At 41.7% G+C, this 16242-nt stretch overlaps 1 protein-coding gene across 1 annotated transcript in view; it reads right to left on the reverse strand.

Moving 5' to 3' along the window:
• Positions 1-12896, reverse strand: part of LOC134207309 (mucin-2) — a 630356-nt gene extending 617460 nt beyond the window's left edge. Inside the window, exon 1 of the mRNA XM_062683031.1 lies at positions 12218-12896. Within this exon, the coding sequence (XP_062539015.1) occupies positions 12218-12307 (90 nt within the window). The 5' untranslated portion in view covers positions 12308-12896. The remainder of the gene's footprint in view (positions 1-12217) is intronic.
• Positions 12897-16242: the final 3346 nt, after the last annotated feature.

Raw genomic sequence — 16242 nt, forward strand, 5'->3', positions numbered from 1 at the left:
CTACCTCTGCACCAACACCACTAGGTCTTCCCCTATATCTACCTGCACCCATGTACATTGTCTTGGCAGCGTTAATGGTTAAGCCTATCCATGCCGTCTCCCTCTTTAGAAAGCCTCCACTGCACTGCAATCGATTCCAATAAGGTCGATGTCGTCCGCAAAACCCAGGAGCATATGCGACCGTGTGACGATAGTGCCGTTCCTCTGCACGCCAGATCTCCTAATAGCGCCTTCGAGTGCAATGTTGAACAATAAATTCGAAAGTGCATCACCCTGCTTCAATCCGTCTAAGGTCACAAACGAGGTTGACACTTCGTCTGCAATCCGAATACTTGATTTCGAGTCATCCAGCGTTGCACGTATCAGTCTAATCAGTTTCGCCGGAAAACCATGTTCGGACATTATCTGCCACAGCTCATTTCTCTTCACTGAATCGTACGCTGCTTTGAAATCAATGAACAGATGGTAAGTCTGCAAGTTGTACTCCCGGAATTTATCAAGGATCATTCGTAGGCTAAACATCTGATCCGTCGTTGATCGACCCTCATAAAAACCTGCCTGGTATTCGCCGACGAAGGACTCATCAAGCGGTCTCAGTCTGTTAAACGGGATACGCGACAGGATTTTGTACGCCGAGTTCAGAAGGGTGATCCCTCTGTAATTGGCACACTCTAGTTTGCGCCCTTTCTTATAGATTTAGCATATGTGGCCATCCAACCAGCCGGCAGGCAGTTCTTCATCCTCCCATATTTTCTGGATAATGTGGTGGTTCCACAGCTTGACCGTCGCTGACTATGTCCATCCTGCTTCTTAATACACCTTCATTTACACCGTTCAACAAATCTTAGAAGTGCTCCTTCCACCTGGCTGCCACCATAGTCTTGTCTGTCAGCAAATTCCCCTCTCGGTCATTGCACATGGCGGGCACTGGCGCAGTCTTATGCCGCGCGCCATTGACAGTCGCGTAAAACCTCCGAATATTGTTCCTATCCATGTTCTCCTGCGCTTCAGCTATTACACTCTCTTCGTGTTTGATAAAACATTTAACTTTTTGGAGTAAAATATTTTTATATAAATCTCTAGTTGCACCAAACATGGATTATTGTTCATCGGTTTTGTTCCTTGCTAGTGACACTCATTTAAAAAGATCACAGAAACTGCAAAATAAATTTATGAGGTTTATTTTAAATTGTAACAAATACACTCCAATTCAAGTGATGTTAGACACATTACAATGGCAGTCTGTGAAAAAAAGAATTACTTTCAATGTGCTTTTGTTAATATTTAAATTGACAAACAACAATACTTAACCCATATTACGGAATACTTAACCCATATTACTGTAAGAGGTAGAAATGTACACCGACACACAACAAGACAGGCTGACGATTTGTGGGTGGTTCCATTCACAATGACCACCAAACTTTTTAATCAGTTACCTTCGGACGTGAAAATGCAAGATCAGTAATGGAATTAAAAAGAAAATGTACTGTGTTTGTCAGAAATATGTATAGATTAAGTTAAACATTGAATGAATTTTATTATAAATTATCTGATGATAAATAAATAAATTACTACTACTACTCTCTTCGTGTTGCCTTTTTTTCTGCGTTGGATTCGTTTCTCTTCTGCCCTTGCTACACTGTAGGGGAAGGAGGGGCAATATGCCCTAGCTAAGCAAACACTGCTTTATTGTCTTATTTGTAACGCTATCCATGGGAATTTTTACATTATGCATCAGTTAAACAAGATAGCTAATTGATGTCATTCAAAAATTGTCAAAAATCTCAATCATATTGATAATACTCACATTTCAAAAAAGTGGTGATATTCTGTTGCCGGAAAACTCATGAGGCAAAACGCCTTTTAGCTGGCAGCTCCTAGGGAACAAAGCACCACACGTCGGCGAATCAGCATTCTGGTATGGATAGTTGGTGGAGACGCAAGTACATTGTAGGTTAGTGCCACTAGGGCGTTTTGCCTCGCCAAAATGTTAGATGCTTCTTCAAAATGTGGAAATTTTCGGTTTTTCCGACCGTCCCATACACTATTTTGAAACTTTTTTCGCCTAACCTACATAATTTTAGATCTAGTTTTGTTACGGACATCGAAATGACGGTAAATATGAGGGAAACCATTAAAAGGCGTTTTGCCTCGGGAGGGTGTTTTGGGGCGTCTTCTCCTACCGCTCTCTGTTGGAACGGGTACGAGCCACTAGCATTCGACTCCTAGCAACATCTTTCTCGTACGTCACTCGCTGGCACTCCTCATCAAACCAACCACTGCGCTGCTGTAGTCACAGCTTCGTGGACATGTTCCCATAATCTGTTGACGTCGCCAGATCCGGTGACATCTCCTATCCGCTCGTCCAGCTTCTGGTGGTACTGTTCAGCAACTCCTTCAACTGACAGGCGTTGGATATTGAAACGCATCGTTTTGTTGTTTCGTGAAATCGTGACGCTGGAAAGTCGCGCCCGAATTTTTGCAACTACAAGATAGACCTCTGAAAGAGCTTACATTTATAACATCCGAGAAATGTCGTCCGTCAACCAGACCGTGATCGATCTGTGAGCAAGTTTCTCCTCTCGGTTGTTGCCATGTGTTTTTGCGGATATTCTTACGTGCGAAGTAGGTACTGTTTATCGCCATCCCTCTAGCAGCAGCAAAAGTTACAAGTCGCAGACCATTATCGTTGGTAGCGGAATGAAGGCTTTCTGTACCAATGACAGGGCGAAAGAAACTTTCTCTTCCGATCAGCGCATTTGCATCCCCGATGACAATCTTTACATCATGTGTTGGGCACTCTCCGTAGGCTTTATCAAGGCAATCATCACGTCATCAGGTTTATCGTTCGTTGGGACATAGATGCTGATCAGGCTATAGTTGAAGAATTTGCCTCACGAGAGGAGCCGGCCAAGGGCCGAAAATCTCGTTAATAAAGATAAATAATAATAATAAAGAATTTGCCTTCATTCTCAACATGCTTATCGGCTTCCACCGGATAACACGATTCATCTGTTTCCCGTTCACCATGAAGCCAACTCCTCGTATGCTGTAATGTGTTGTTTATATGACAACGTCAAAGTTTTGGCGAGATGGACCATGATTGGTCCCAGCCGTCTGTCAACAGACATCACAAAGAAAAAAAAAAACGTCAAAGTTTTCATCGTCGTCTGTAAAATTCTGTTTTATTTTCATTTCATACTTTAAAATACCTTAATTGATAATTTCTAATATCGTTTCAGGTTCAAAACATTGCCGATTCTGTAAATGTGTGTGGAAAGTCCCTATATTGTGGTTCTAACGCCAAAAATTGTTAATCGATTCACTGGATTCGACTAAAACATTATTACGAGTTATTCCTGCATTTTTTTTTATTATGCGTTGAAAATAGCTCACCGCTGTTCAGTCTACAGCAAAGCGCAACGAAAGACGGGTAATCCACTCTTGATTTCATATTTATCCCTGTGTTTATCTAATTATTAAACTTTTTATCAATTAAAATGTTCATTGTTCATGTCTTCTTTTGAATTTGCTTCATAAAATGCATACAAATTTATTTATACTTTATCAACTACAACTACCTCAACCTGTGAGATTTTTTATCCTAATTTTTGCCGAAGGGTTGAATTGGTCCTGTGCAGCATGCATATTTCCAATACAGGTGCGTAGCCACGGGGGTGGTTTTGGACATAAGCAAAACTCCCCCCCCCCCAGGAGACAAAATTTTTAGAAGAAATTTTTTTTCGAAGAAATTTTTTTTTCGGAGATAAATTTTTCAGAAAACCTCCCCAGACCAATTGTCTGGCTACGCCACTGTTCCAATAACATAAAATACATGAAACATTAAAATGATGAAACAAAAAATAAAGAATGAGTTTCTGATTATAGTTTCGGAAAATAGTTGATATTTGCTTGTTGATAACTCTCCGTCTCGTCTCCTCCGACTCGGTCTAATTAACTTAAACTATCATTCTACCCGATTATAACCTGGAAAAGTACTATTTAACGAAATGGAGGAAGAGAGTCTTCCTTAATAGAACGCGTTTCCCGTGTATAAGGCACACAGGAAAAATAATGCCTTTCTAAAAGAAACGCGTCTGCCCGATATAAGGCGAACAGAGATGATACCTTCTTCAAGTCAATGCGACTTCCTGAAGACAAACAAGATCCCCCTCTCTCTCATACACACAACCCCTTACTCACTCACTTCTTATGCCTCACTAATTATTACTCACTCACCCACTATTATTCATTCACCCACTCTTACTCAATAATCCACTTTTACTCACTCATTTACTCTCAATCACTCGCTCTCCTTTTCTCGCTAACTCTTACTCATTCTTATTACTCTTATTCACTCTTACTCACTCTTACTCACTTTCTTATTTACTCTTACTCGCTAACTCGTCTTTTCACTCATTCACTATGACTCACTCACTTTTGCTCATCCTCTTCTTGTTACTCTCTCATATTACCTAACTTACTCTCGCTCACTCACTCACTCTTATTAACTCACTCACTCATACTTACTCACTCATACTCACTCACTCATTCTTGCTCACTGATTTATTCTTACTCACTCGCTCATTCACACCACTCACTCACTTTTACTCGCTCACTCATTCTTACTCTCTCATTATATCTTACTTATTCACTCACTCCTACTCACTCAATCTTACTCATGCACTCACTCTTACTCACTTACTCGCTCCCTCTTACTCACCCACTCACTTTTACGCACTCACACACTCACTCTTACTTCCTCAGTCTTACTCACTCACTCACTCTTACTCATTAGCTCATTCACTTTTACTCATTCATCCCTTCTCTATTACTCATTCACTCACTTTTACTCTCACTCACTCATTACCTCTTACCCACTCACTTTTACTCGTTCAGTCTTACTCACCCACTCGTCGATTCTGAGATTTAGACCACGCTTCATCTAGAATCCGTTGCTTGTACTACAGCGATCAAGAAACAATTTCAATCTTGTTGCCCTTGTTGCCCATGCTGACGAGGACCGCAAATACCTGCGACTCTCTGCATTGTGCATGCGAACGTGCTGCATAATCAGTTCAGAGCTCTTAAAGGGTGTCATACGAAGAAGGACAGGATTTTACGGAGTATGAATGCTTAGTTCTATACTGCACTAAAACAGTTCCAGGCGAAGGGCAAACTATTGTTCTTTCATATGAACTCTGAATTAACTTTTATGAAGTAACATTTTTTTTCATTGAAATGAAGTATGAACTTGAAATGATGTCTAATTCGGGGTACTGGCTCATTCGGGGTAGTGACACATTCGGGGATGTGGCGATCGGGGTAGTGGCCTTAAGGGTAGTGTCGTAGAGTCGCTCGCAAAAGTGCTCAGTGATGATGGTGTAAAATGACAGAGTTGCATATGGAATAATGGTGAACGCATGGTTGTTTGTTTTGTCTAGAGATTGAAAAAAAAATCTCACAAATCGTAAAATTTAAGAAAAAATGGAGGGATTTTGCATTGAAGCTTGATAATGAATAACTAAATTTGAATATGTCCGAATTTTCATTCTCCACGGTATTGGTCGGAAAGGCTGGTCCCTTTCAGATGACCTGAGGCCACACAGAAAGGTTCTCGTGAACGTTCGGTCCTCGGGAAACTCTTCAGAATTTCTTCGGGAGCAGCGCCGAGATTTCCTCGGGAAATATTTCGAACCGGCGTGAGAAATTGTGGATCAGCGGTGTGACAGATTTTGAACAGCGGTAGGCGATGAAATATCGGCGACGGCACAACGCCAAAAACTGTCGGCAGCGGCGCACACCTCTATTTCCGAGAGCCACCTGAAGTAGGACACTTGATCAATATTGACTCACTGTCTCATATTTGACTCACACTTGAGTACGAGAAGTACTTTTACGCAGCTTGTCCGAGTTTTTCGATTTTTTTTTAACTTGAATCGCGGTCGCAGTTATCACGAAGGTTTCCAATAATCCTGGCAACTATTTGCAACCAGGTGTTTTTTTTTCTATCTCGATCTCACAATATGAACAGGCATGTTTTGATTAAAGGACCATTGTTCCTATTATCGGTTTATAATCTGAAAGTCACCTGCAATAATGAACTTTAAATTATTCAGACAAGTATGGAGCCAGAAGCAGCACATGTAGCCGATTGACACCACCATCCTATGCACGCATTTAAGTTTTGAAGTTTTGATTTGTTCTGGATTGATTAAATCAAGAAAATTGTTGTTTAAAAAAAATCCCCTCCGCCATTGATAGCAATTTTAGCTAACACTTCTTTGTCGATGTTAAGCATTCTGGCTATATTGCCGTGAATCAAAACTACTTTCATTGCCGACGACACCTTGGAAGTTGTAAAGTATGCATTTGATGAGATATTATATTGATTTTTTTTTTTCGATATATTAAACTTGCGACTCAAAAAGTGCGTAACTATAAAACGAGCATTACGATTATTATCGAATTTCACCCAGCGAGGCAATACAGCCCCAGGTATTAGTTTTGATTAAGATTTTTTTTCTTAAATTACAGTCAGGAGAGCACTGTGATTATTCTCCACCGACCAGGGTATTGGAAGGGCAGTCAATTTTGGACTGAAATCGTCTTCAAGCTCTTTCCTGAAAATGATGCATGATTGATTTGGATTGCTTTATTCCTCAGTGAGCAACAAAGTATTCAGGGATGTCGTATTCCAGCCGAAAACGGCTGAATGGAATCCGCCGTTGAAGAGCGGTGCGACTGTTCGTTTTAAAATTCGACAACAAACTGACGGTGCAATTCGTCGTTGCTACTCAATCCGATGGCGCTACCAACACCATCTCACACTGCGGTGGCAGCAATGCGTTAGCATTGCCATACCCCGCCGCGCAACCTCTCTTAGCCCCTCACAAGCTACCGATTCATTGGCGCACGCTTAAATGAAGCAAAGTTCGTCAGTATATTTGTATATTTGATTGCTTATGTTTAATGTACTATCCGCAATAGCAGAATCAATTCATAGTCTAGAATCACTTATACAAACTAAAATCATTAGCCGCTTACTCTGAATACTACATCTTTCTCCTTCCCTACTCTTTCAACTTTGTAAGAATATGATTTCAATTTTATAAATATTGCATTATACGGAAAAATCATATCCAAATTGCTTCAAAATAAATTCAAACAATTCTTAATATTGTAGTACCAACAACATCTAATGCAAAGAAGAACAAACTTGATATGTTTAGTACCGTCATATTTTTGCTAAAAACTAATAATGATTGTGGGTCACATTTTAATTTTTTTTTCGGAATTCTACTTGCTCCTGCACAATTCGGAATACACTAAAAATGACTCGGAGTCCTGCTCGGTACTCGCAAAGAGCAATCCTCTATAGAACTTGCAAACGTAGTCCTACGTCAACATTCTTTGGAGTTTTACTCACTCTGGAATAAATAAAAAAAACGCTTCGTAGTCCATTTGCAAAATGTATTCCTTCATAGAAGCCACAGACGTAATCCTACGTCAACATGTCTCGGAGTTCTACTCGCTCCGAAACGAACAAAATTGTCTCGGAGTCCTGCTCTGCATTCGTGTGGTCTTCTACAGAATACCCAGACGAACATGTCTTGGAGTTGCATCGGAGTCCTGCTCTGCATTCGCAAAGTATACTCTTCTATAGAATACACAAACGATGTCCTACCTCAAAATGCCTTGGAGTTCTACTCGCTCCGGAATAACCAAAAATGCTTTGGAGTCCTTGACATTCGCAAAGTTTACTCTTCCATAGAATACACAGACGTATTCCTACGTCAAAATGCCTCGGATTTTTTACTCGCTTCGGAATGAACACAAAATGGAATAAACACAAATTTTCTTGGAGTCGTGCTCTGTATTCGCAGAGTGTGGTCCTCTATAGCATACCCATACGTAGTCCTACGTCAACATGCCTCGGAGTTCTGCTCGCTCCGGAATAAACAAAAATGCCTCGGAGTGCTTCACATTCACAAAGTGTACTCTTGTATGGAATACACATACGTAGTCCTACGTCAATATGCTTCGGCGTTCTACTCGCTTCAGAATAAACACGAAAATGCCTCGAAGGTCGGCTCGCATTCACAAAGTGTACTCCACATAATTCACAAACGTAGTCCAGCGTCAACATGTCTCGAAGTTCTACTCGCTTCGAAAAAGAAACAAAAAATGTCGGGATCGTGCAATGCATTCGCAAAGTGTACTCTTCTATAAAATACCCAGATGCAGTCCTACGTCAAAATGTCTCGGATTTTTACTCGCTCCGGAATGAGCACAAAATGTCTTAGAATCCTGCTTTGCATTTTCAAAGTGAACTTTTTTTTGTTGAATACACAGACGTAGCCCTACTTCAACACGCATCGAAGTTTTACTCGCTCGGGAATAAACACGAAAATTCCTCGAAGGTCTGCTTCGCATTCACAAAATGTACTATTCAGACGTAATCCTACGTCAACATGCCACGGAGTTGTACTCGCTCCGGAATGAACAAAAATTGTCTCGGACACCTGCTCTGTACATATTCGCAAAGTGTGGTCCTCTATAGAAAACCCAGACGTAGTCCTACGTAAACATGCCTCGGATTTCCACTCGCTCCGGAATCAACAAAAAATGCCTCGGAGTCCTTCACATTCGGAAAGTGTACTCCTCTATAGAATACACAGCCGAAGTCCTATGTCTACGGAATGAACACAAAATGTCTTGGAATCCAGCTTCGCATTTGCAAAGTTGTCACAGACGTAGTTCGACGTCAACATGCCTCGGAGTTTTACTCACATTCACAAAAAAATGCCTCGGAGTCTGCATTCGCAAAGTGTACCCACATGCAGTCCTACGTCAAAATGTCTGATGTTTACTCGCTCCGGAATGAACTCAAAATGCCTTGGAGTCCTGCTTTGCATTTTCAAAGTGTGTTCGCATTCACAAAATAAAATGCCTCGGAGACCTGCTCGCTCCGGAATAAACAAAAAAGAAATGCCTCGGAAACCTGCTCGTTCCGGAATAAACAAAAAAAATGCCTCGGATTTTTTTTTACTCGCTTCGGAATGAACACAAAATGGAATAAACACAAATTTTCTTGGAGTCGTGCTCTGTATTCGCAGAGTGTGGTCCTCTATAGCATACCCATACGTAGTCCTACGTCAACATGCCTCGGAGTTCTGCTCGCTCCGGAATAAACAAAAATGCCTCGGAGTGCTTCACATTCACAAAGTGTACTCTTGTATAGAATACACATACGTAGTCCTACGTCAATATGCTTCGGCGTTCTACTCGCTTCAGAATAAACACGAAAATGCCTCGAAGGTCGGCTCGCATTCACAAAGTGTACTCCACATAATACACAGACGTAGTCCAGCGTCAACATGTCTCGAAGTTCTACTCGCTTCGAAAAAGAAACAAAAAATGTCTCGGGATCTTGCAATGCATTCGCAAAGTGTACTTCTCTATAGAATACCCAGATGCAGTCATACGTCAAAATGTCTCTGATGTTTACTCGCTCCGGAATGAACACAAAATGCCTTGGAGTCCTGCTTTGCATTTTCAAAGTAAACTTTTTTTTGTTGAATACACAGACGTAGCCCTACTTCAACACGCATCGAAGTTTTACTCGCTCGGGAATAAACACGAAAATTCCTCGAAGGTCTGCTTCGCATTCACAAAATGTACTCTACAGACGTAATCCTACGTCAACATGCCACGGAGTTCTACTCGCTCCGGAATTAACAAAAATTGTCTCGGACACCTGCTCTGTATTCGCAAAGTGTGGTCCTCTATAGAAAACCCAGACGTAGTCCTACGTAAACATGCCTCGGATTTCCACTCGCTCCGGAATCAACAAAAAATGCCTCGGAGTCCTTCACATTCGGAAAGTGTACTCCTCTATAGAATACACAGCCGAAGTCCTATGTCTACGGAATGAACACAAAATGTCTTGGAATCCAGCTTCGCATTTGCAAAGTGGTCACAGACGTAGTTCGACGTCAACATGCCTCGGAGTTTTACTCACATTCACAAAAAAATGCCTCGGAGTCTGCATTCGCAAAGTGTACCCACATGCAGTCCTACGTCAAAATGTCTCTGATGTTTACTCGCTCCGGAATGAACACAAAATGCCTTGGAGTCCTGCTTTGCATTTTCAAAGTGTGTTCGCATTCACAAAATAAAATGCCTCGGAGACCTGCTCGCTCCGGAATAAACAAAAAAGAAATGCCTCGGAAACCTGCTCGTTCCGGAATAAACAAAAAAATGCCTCGGAGACCTGCTCGCTCCGGAATAAACAAAAAAAAATGCCTCGGAGACCTGCTCGCTCCGGAATAAACAAAAAAAATGCCTCGGAAACCTGCTCGTTCCGGAATAAACAAAAAAAAATGCCTCGGAGACCTGCTCGCTCCGGTATCTTCTATTTATTCTATCCTCGGGAGACCTGCTCGCTCCGGGATCATGTTTTATTAAATACTCGAAGACCTGCTCGCTTCGGTATTTTTTTTTTTCTATGATTTCGGAGACCTGCTCGCTCCGAAATCCACAGCATGAGAGCATACTTACCATTTAGTAACTAGCACATTAATGGATGTGGCAAGCACCATTTTCATGCGCTAGTTACAAATATAAAACCAAACACTACCGACTGCGACATGTCGTATTCCAGCCGAAAACGGCTGAATGGAATCCGCCGTTGAAGAGCGGTGCGACTGTTCGTTTTAAAATTCGACAACAAACTGACGGTGCAATTCGTCGTTGCTACTCAATCCGATGGCGCTACCAACACCATCTCACACTGCGGTGGCAGCAATGCGTTAGCATTGCCATACCCCGCCGCGCAACCTCTCTTAGCCCCTCACAAGCTACCGATTCATTGGCGCACGCTTAAATGAAGCAAAGTTCGTCAGTATATTTGTATATTTGATTGCTTATGTTTAATGTACTATCCGCAATAGCAGAATCAATTCATAGTCTAGAATCACTTATACAAACTAAAATTATTAGCCGCTTACTCTGAATACTACAAGGGAGAGATTAATTGCATTTGATCACACGAATCGCACACATCAATCCATAATTTATGATTATGACTGCAATGATAGAATTTCATTGATACGGCCTACAAGTGTATCAATCAGGTTTGAAAGATAAATTGTTATGGGCTTTCTTTCGAATTTAATCAACAAGCTCCAATATGTAATTAACGGTCTGACCAATATGCGGATTCGATCCATAGGGATCTATGCGAATGAGAAGTCGTTGTTAAAACTGATTTGGTGGTGGTCAGATAGTCAAACTACGTGCTATAGAGTCATACGATTATCTTAAATTTGCTGGTATCGTTAGCTTTAATTTAACAAATTTGTTTATAGAACTTTTGGAAATGTTTGCTTGAAGTGTAAGTACGATATCACTTTCTTAATATTGTACATCATGATATGGCATAATTTATTTTCATGTGTTGATACGTGCATTAACTGTAACTATTGATCACGGTGAGTCGAGATTTCCACCTCCATACATGACACCAGTGAATGGATTTAGAAAACCATCGACATGTAGAAATCGACTGAATTACCTCTAAATTAGGGAGACTCTAAATCCTTCGTCTATCACCAGCATGATACCCTCGAGAAATTTTAAAAGGTTTTGATTAATACTGAATATTCATCTACAGAAGTATCCAATGTGCTAACTTCCGAAATCAAAACAAAATCAACGTCGCAAATATTGCCTGCAAAGTTACAGCAACGACCGCAATCTCTCAGGGCTCGACACGTCCTTCGCCGAAGGAAGCGGAACAAAACCATTCCATCCATCAAGCGCTCACCACACCATCCATTCTATCCGGAATTGGTTCAGTTCACATTGGAGAAAATAACGACGCAACCCTTTTCAGCCATCTACGTCCTTCTTTATGCATGCTTTTCCTTTGCCAAGGTCCCTTTCGATGGAAAATCAATATTCCAGCTTCTCCCCGTACAGGACCTTCGCGTTCTGACACTCGGTCATTCGGTGTTAAAAAACACACACACAGAATGCCTCAATTCCCGAACCACTAGCCCAATGAAAAATTCAAACTGAAACCGCCGATTGGACCGACCCCAAAAAATAACTTTGCCCATCGTATTGGTCCCATTCGCGAAACGGATTCGCAATATATTATTGATGAACTTTGGCTGCTTTTGATAACCTCCCATTCCCATCCACTTACCGCTCTGGACTCGACTCCGGATCCAACCAGCGCCAGCAACAGTCCGCAGAGAATCACCAAATTCTTCATGCTCGCCATCAGCGTCAACATCAGCGTGCTCGACACCCACCGAAAATAGACTCACGCCTGCAAGTTAGGCTTCTCGCACAACACCGGCAAAGCACTTCACCGCCCACTCTTCACTATATTCACGTTTCTTCACCGAATCCAAACAAGCGTGTAATACGCGTCCCACTTGACTTCTCCGCTGAACTTTGGCAGCCACCCGGGAAACGGCGAATCAAGATCACCAATTACCGCACACCGAGAGCTTTCAAATGAACCGCAAAAGGAAAATCACTTAATCAAGCTGGCTTCCTTCACTTTCACTGACCCCGCCGTCGACCCACGGACACACTGCCACCGATTTTGCACTTTCTCACGCGTCTCGGTCCCGGTGGGAATCGTCTTTCGTGACGAAACACGCGGTGCTGCCTATCCTACAGGCAATTGCAATCCAGAACGACACACGTCTATCTTCCGATTTACGTAACACCCGTGGGAACTGCAACGGTTTCCTTGGGCACAGCTTCTTGCCAGCAGTGGGAAAGAAAAAACTATCTGATCCAGGTGTCAGAAGAAATACCGACTGGGAGGACCGTTTTCCGCAACAACGACCGTTCCGTCCGACGTTCACAGTCAGATTGACGCCTCCGTGATGGCAGTAGACTACTTTAAGGCGACGGAATCTTCTCTTGGTGAACCGTCTGCTCCGAGTGCGCTCTAGGAACTCTCTTTCTCTTCACAGGAACGCGTGTTTTTGTTACTCTGTTGCATACTGCACAGGCGCATTAACCCGACTGCTCACATGTATCGCATTGTTCCCAAAGGTAAATATTTATGTCCAATCGGGGCGAAATGGGAGCATCGTGAGCGAATTCGCCTCCACGCGGTCGATGGTTTATAGGGACGAGTCTGGTGTGCTTTCTCGCAGTCGGAAGAATCTGCAGTATACGAATGAGAGGGAATGAGGCAAGGTTGACTTCGCCGACCTAATTTGTTTACCTTCTGTTTGTTTTGCTAATGGTTTTCGCAGATGAGATAAATTTAGCACAGAAACACAATTCGATGGAAAGAGAAAGTCCATCAAATTCTTTATTTTTCTTGAATAAGGTTAAGGTGTCCGCAACATTAAGTTTATTTTAAATAAAATAAGTATTAAGCATTGGAGCTTAGGGTAGTTCAGAAGGGTAAAACTCTTTTTTTTTACGAAAAAAAGAAGAAACAATTCATACATATAGGGGAAGGTGATCGGTTGCCGGCACCCCGTCGTCACTTTTGACAAAACAGAGGCGGTCGTTTTGACATTTGCCATACGGGTGCTATGTAGGCACGATCTTGTTGTGCCTATTTCCGAAGCATATAGAAGCGTTTGTTTCCTTTTACAGAGAAAACACATTTTTGTCAAGTGAAAACCAGCTCCAAAGTTTTGTTGGTCATTTGCTTAGTGCTATAAACCGTAGTAAAACGATCGAAATTGTGAGCGCATTACGTATTTACAAAACAAAAGTACTCTATTTTGTGATTCAATATTGAATCATACGAAATTTATTTATTATTTTCACTGTTCAAAAGGGTTACTTATTTCGGTTGATAATTAACCCTTATGCGGCCGACGGGGTACCCGTGTTCCTTTTTCAAATTCAAGTGGTGATATTTCAATGAATTTTTATAGCTGAAAGCTGAAACTCGGTGACATCTAAGAACTCCATAAAATGTAGCATCTGAGAGAAAATCACGTTGATACAGTGAGGAGGGACGTGGGGAGGGGCATCTGATTGTTTTTACCACGTGGATGGCCGACAGGGTACCCGTGTTCCACTAAATTGATATTTTCATAACTTTAACAATTTTTAACCGATTTAGATAATTTTGACAGTTTTGGAAACAGAAACTCATATACTTTTTGCCCATAGTCAAGGTTTACAGCTTTTGTCCATGGTTATACAAGAAATCTTTGAAGTAAGACTTAAGAGTCTACACACGTAACCGAAGGACTATCAACCAGTTTCGAATATATATCATGCTCATTGCGCTTCTTAGGGGTCTCCAGGGTCTCCAGAAACCCCTGGAGTAAGGCCTAAGTCACCCAAAAAATCCCTGGAATAAGATCTTATGGTCTGCTAACGTAACCAAAGGTCTATCGTGTAAATTCAAAAACGGTACATGCTCTTTATGGTGCTTAGCATATAATGCTTTCACAGTATATGTTTCGGGTCATCCAATGACCTGTTCTTAAAACATGTTTGCATTCCAAGTAGTTCTTGTTGCTGTCATTTATTCCAGGTAGTCTACGAACTCCATATAGTCAAGGTCTTCGGATCAATCTCCGTAATGGAGGCAGTTAACGAAGAATAAACCAGTTGCGTGACCCCTTCTTGGTATATGTTTGTATTCAAAGTAGTTCTTGTTGTTGTTGTGGGCTCCAGGTAGTCTACGAATTCCATAGAATCAAGATCTGTGGATCAATCTCCGTAATGGAGGCAGTTATCGAAGAATAAACAAGTTGTGTGACCCCTTCTTGGCATATGTTTGTATTCCAAGTAGTTCTGGCTGTTGTCGTGGGCTCTAGGTAGTCTACGAACTTCATAGATTCAAGGTCGGTGGATCAACCTCCGTAATGGAGGCAGTTATTGAAGAATAAACATGTTTTGTGACCCCTTCTTGGCATATGTTTGTTTTTCATGCAGTTCTTGTTGTTGTCGTCAGTTCCAGGTAGTCTACGAACTCCATACAGTCATGGCCTTCGGATCAGTCTCCGTAATGGAGGCAGTTATCGATGAATAAACAAGTTGCGTGACCCCTTCTTGGTATATGTGTATATTCCAAATAGTTCTTGTTGTTGTCGAGGACTCCAGGTAGTCTACGAACTCCATAGCGTCAAGGTCTGGGGATCGACCTCGGTAACGAAGGCAGCGTTTGAAGAATAAAAAAGTTTTGTGACCCCTTCTTGATATATGTTTGTATTCCAAGTAGTTCTTGTTGTTGTCGTTGGCTCCAGGTAGTCTACGAACTCCATAGATTCAAGGTCGGTGGATCAACCTCCGTAATGGAGGCAGTTATTGAAGAAAAAACAAGTTGTGTGACCCCTTCTTGGTATATGTTTGTATTTCATGCAGTTCTTGTTGTTGTCGTGAGCTCCAGGTAGTCTACGAACTCCATACAGTCAAGATCTTCGGATCTATCTCCATAATGGAGGCAGTTATCGAAGAATAAACAAATTGCGTGACCCCTTCTTGGTATATGTGTGTATTCCAAGTAATTCTTGGTGTTGTCGAGGACTCCAGGTAGTCTACGAACTCCATAGAGTCAAGGTATGGGGTTCGACATTGGTAACGGAGGCAGTTATTGAAGAATAAACAAGTTGTGTCACGCCTTCATGGTATTTGATTGTATTCCAAGTAGTTCTTGTTGTCATTGGTTCCAGGTAGTCTACGAACTCCATAGAGTCAAGGTCTGTGGATCAATCTTCGTAATGGAGGCAGTTATTGAAGAATAAACATGTTTTGGAACCTCTTCTTGGTATATGTTTGTATTCCAAGTAGTTCTTGTTGTCGTGGGCTTCAGGTAGTCTACGAACTCCATTGATTCAAGGTCTGTGGATCAACCTCCGTAATGGACGCAGTTATTGAAGAATAAACAAGTTGTGTGACCCCTTCTTGGTATATGTTTGTATTTCATGTATTTCTTGTTGTTGTTGTAAGTTCCAGGTAGTCTACGAACGCCATACAGTCAAGATCTTCGGATCAATCTCCGTAATGAAGGCAGTTATCGAAGAATAAACAAGTAGCGTGACCCTTTCTTGGTATATGTTTGTATTCCATGTAGTTCTTGTTGTTGTCGTGGGCTCCAGGTAGTCTACGAACTCCATAGAGTCAAGGTCGGTAGATCAACCTCCGTAACGGATGCAGTTATTGAAGAACAACTGGGAGGGACGGAAAGTAGCGGTTTTCCTCCAATACCTTTTCCGAACTTAATCTATTACA

The sequence above is a fragment of the Armigeres subalbatus genome, chromosome 1, assembly GCF_024139115.2.
Source record: "Armigeres subalbatus isolate Guangzhou_Male chromosome 1, GZ_Asu_2, whole genome shotgun sequence".
NCBI classification, from domain to species: Eukaryota; Metazoa; Arthropoda; class Insecta; order Diptera; family Culicidae; genus Armigeres; species Armigeres subalbatus.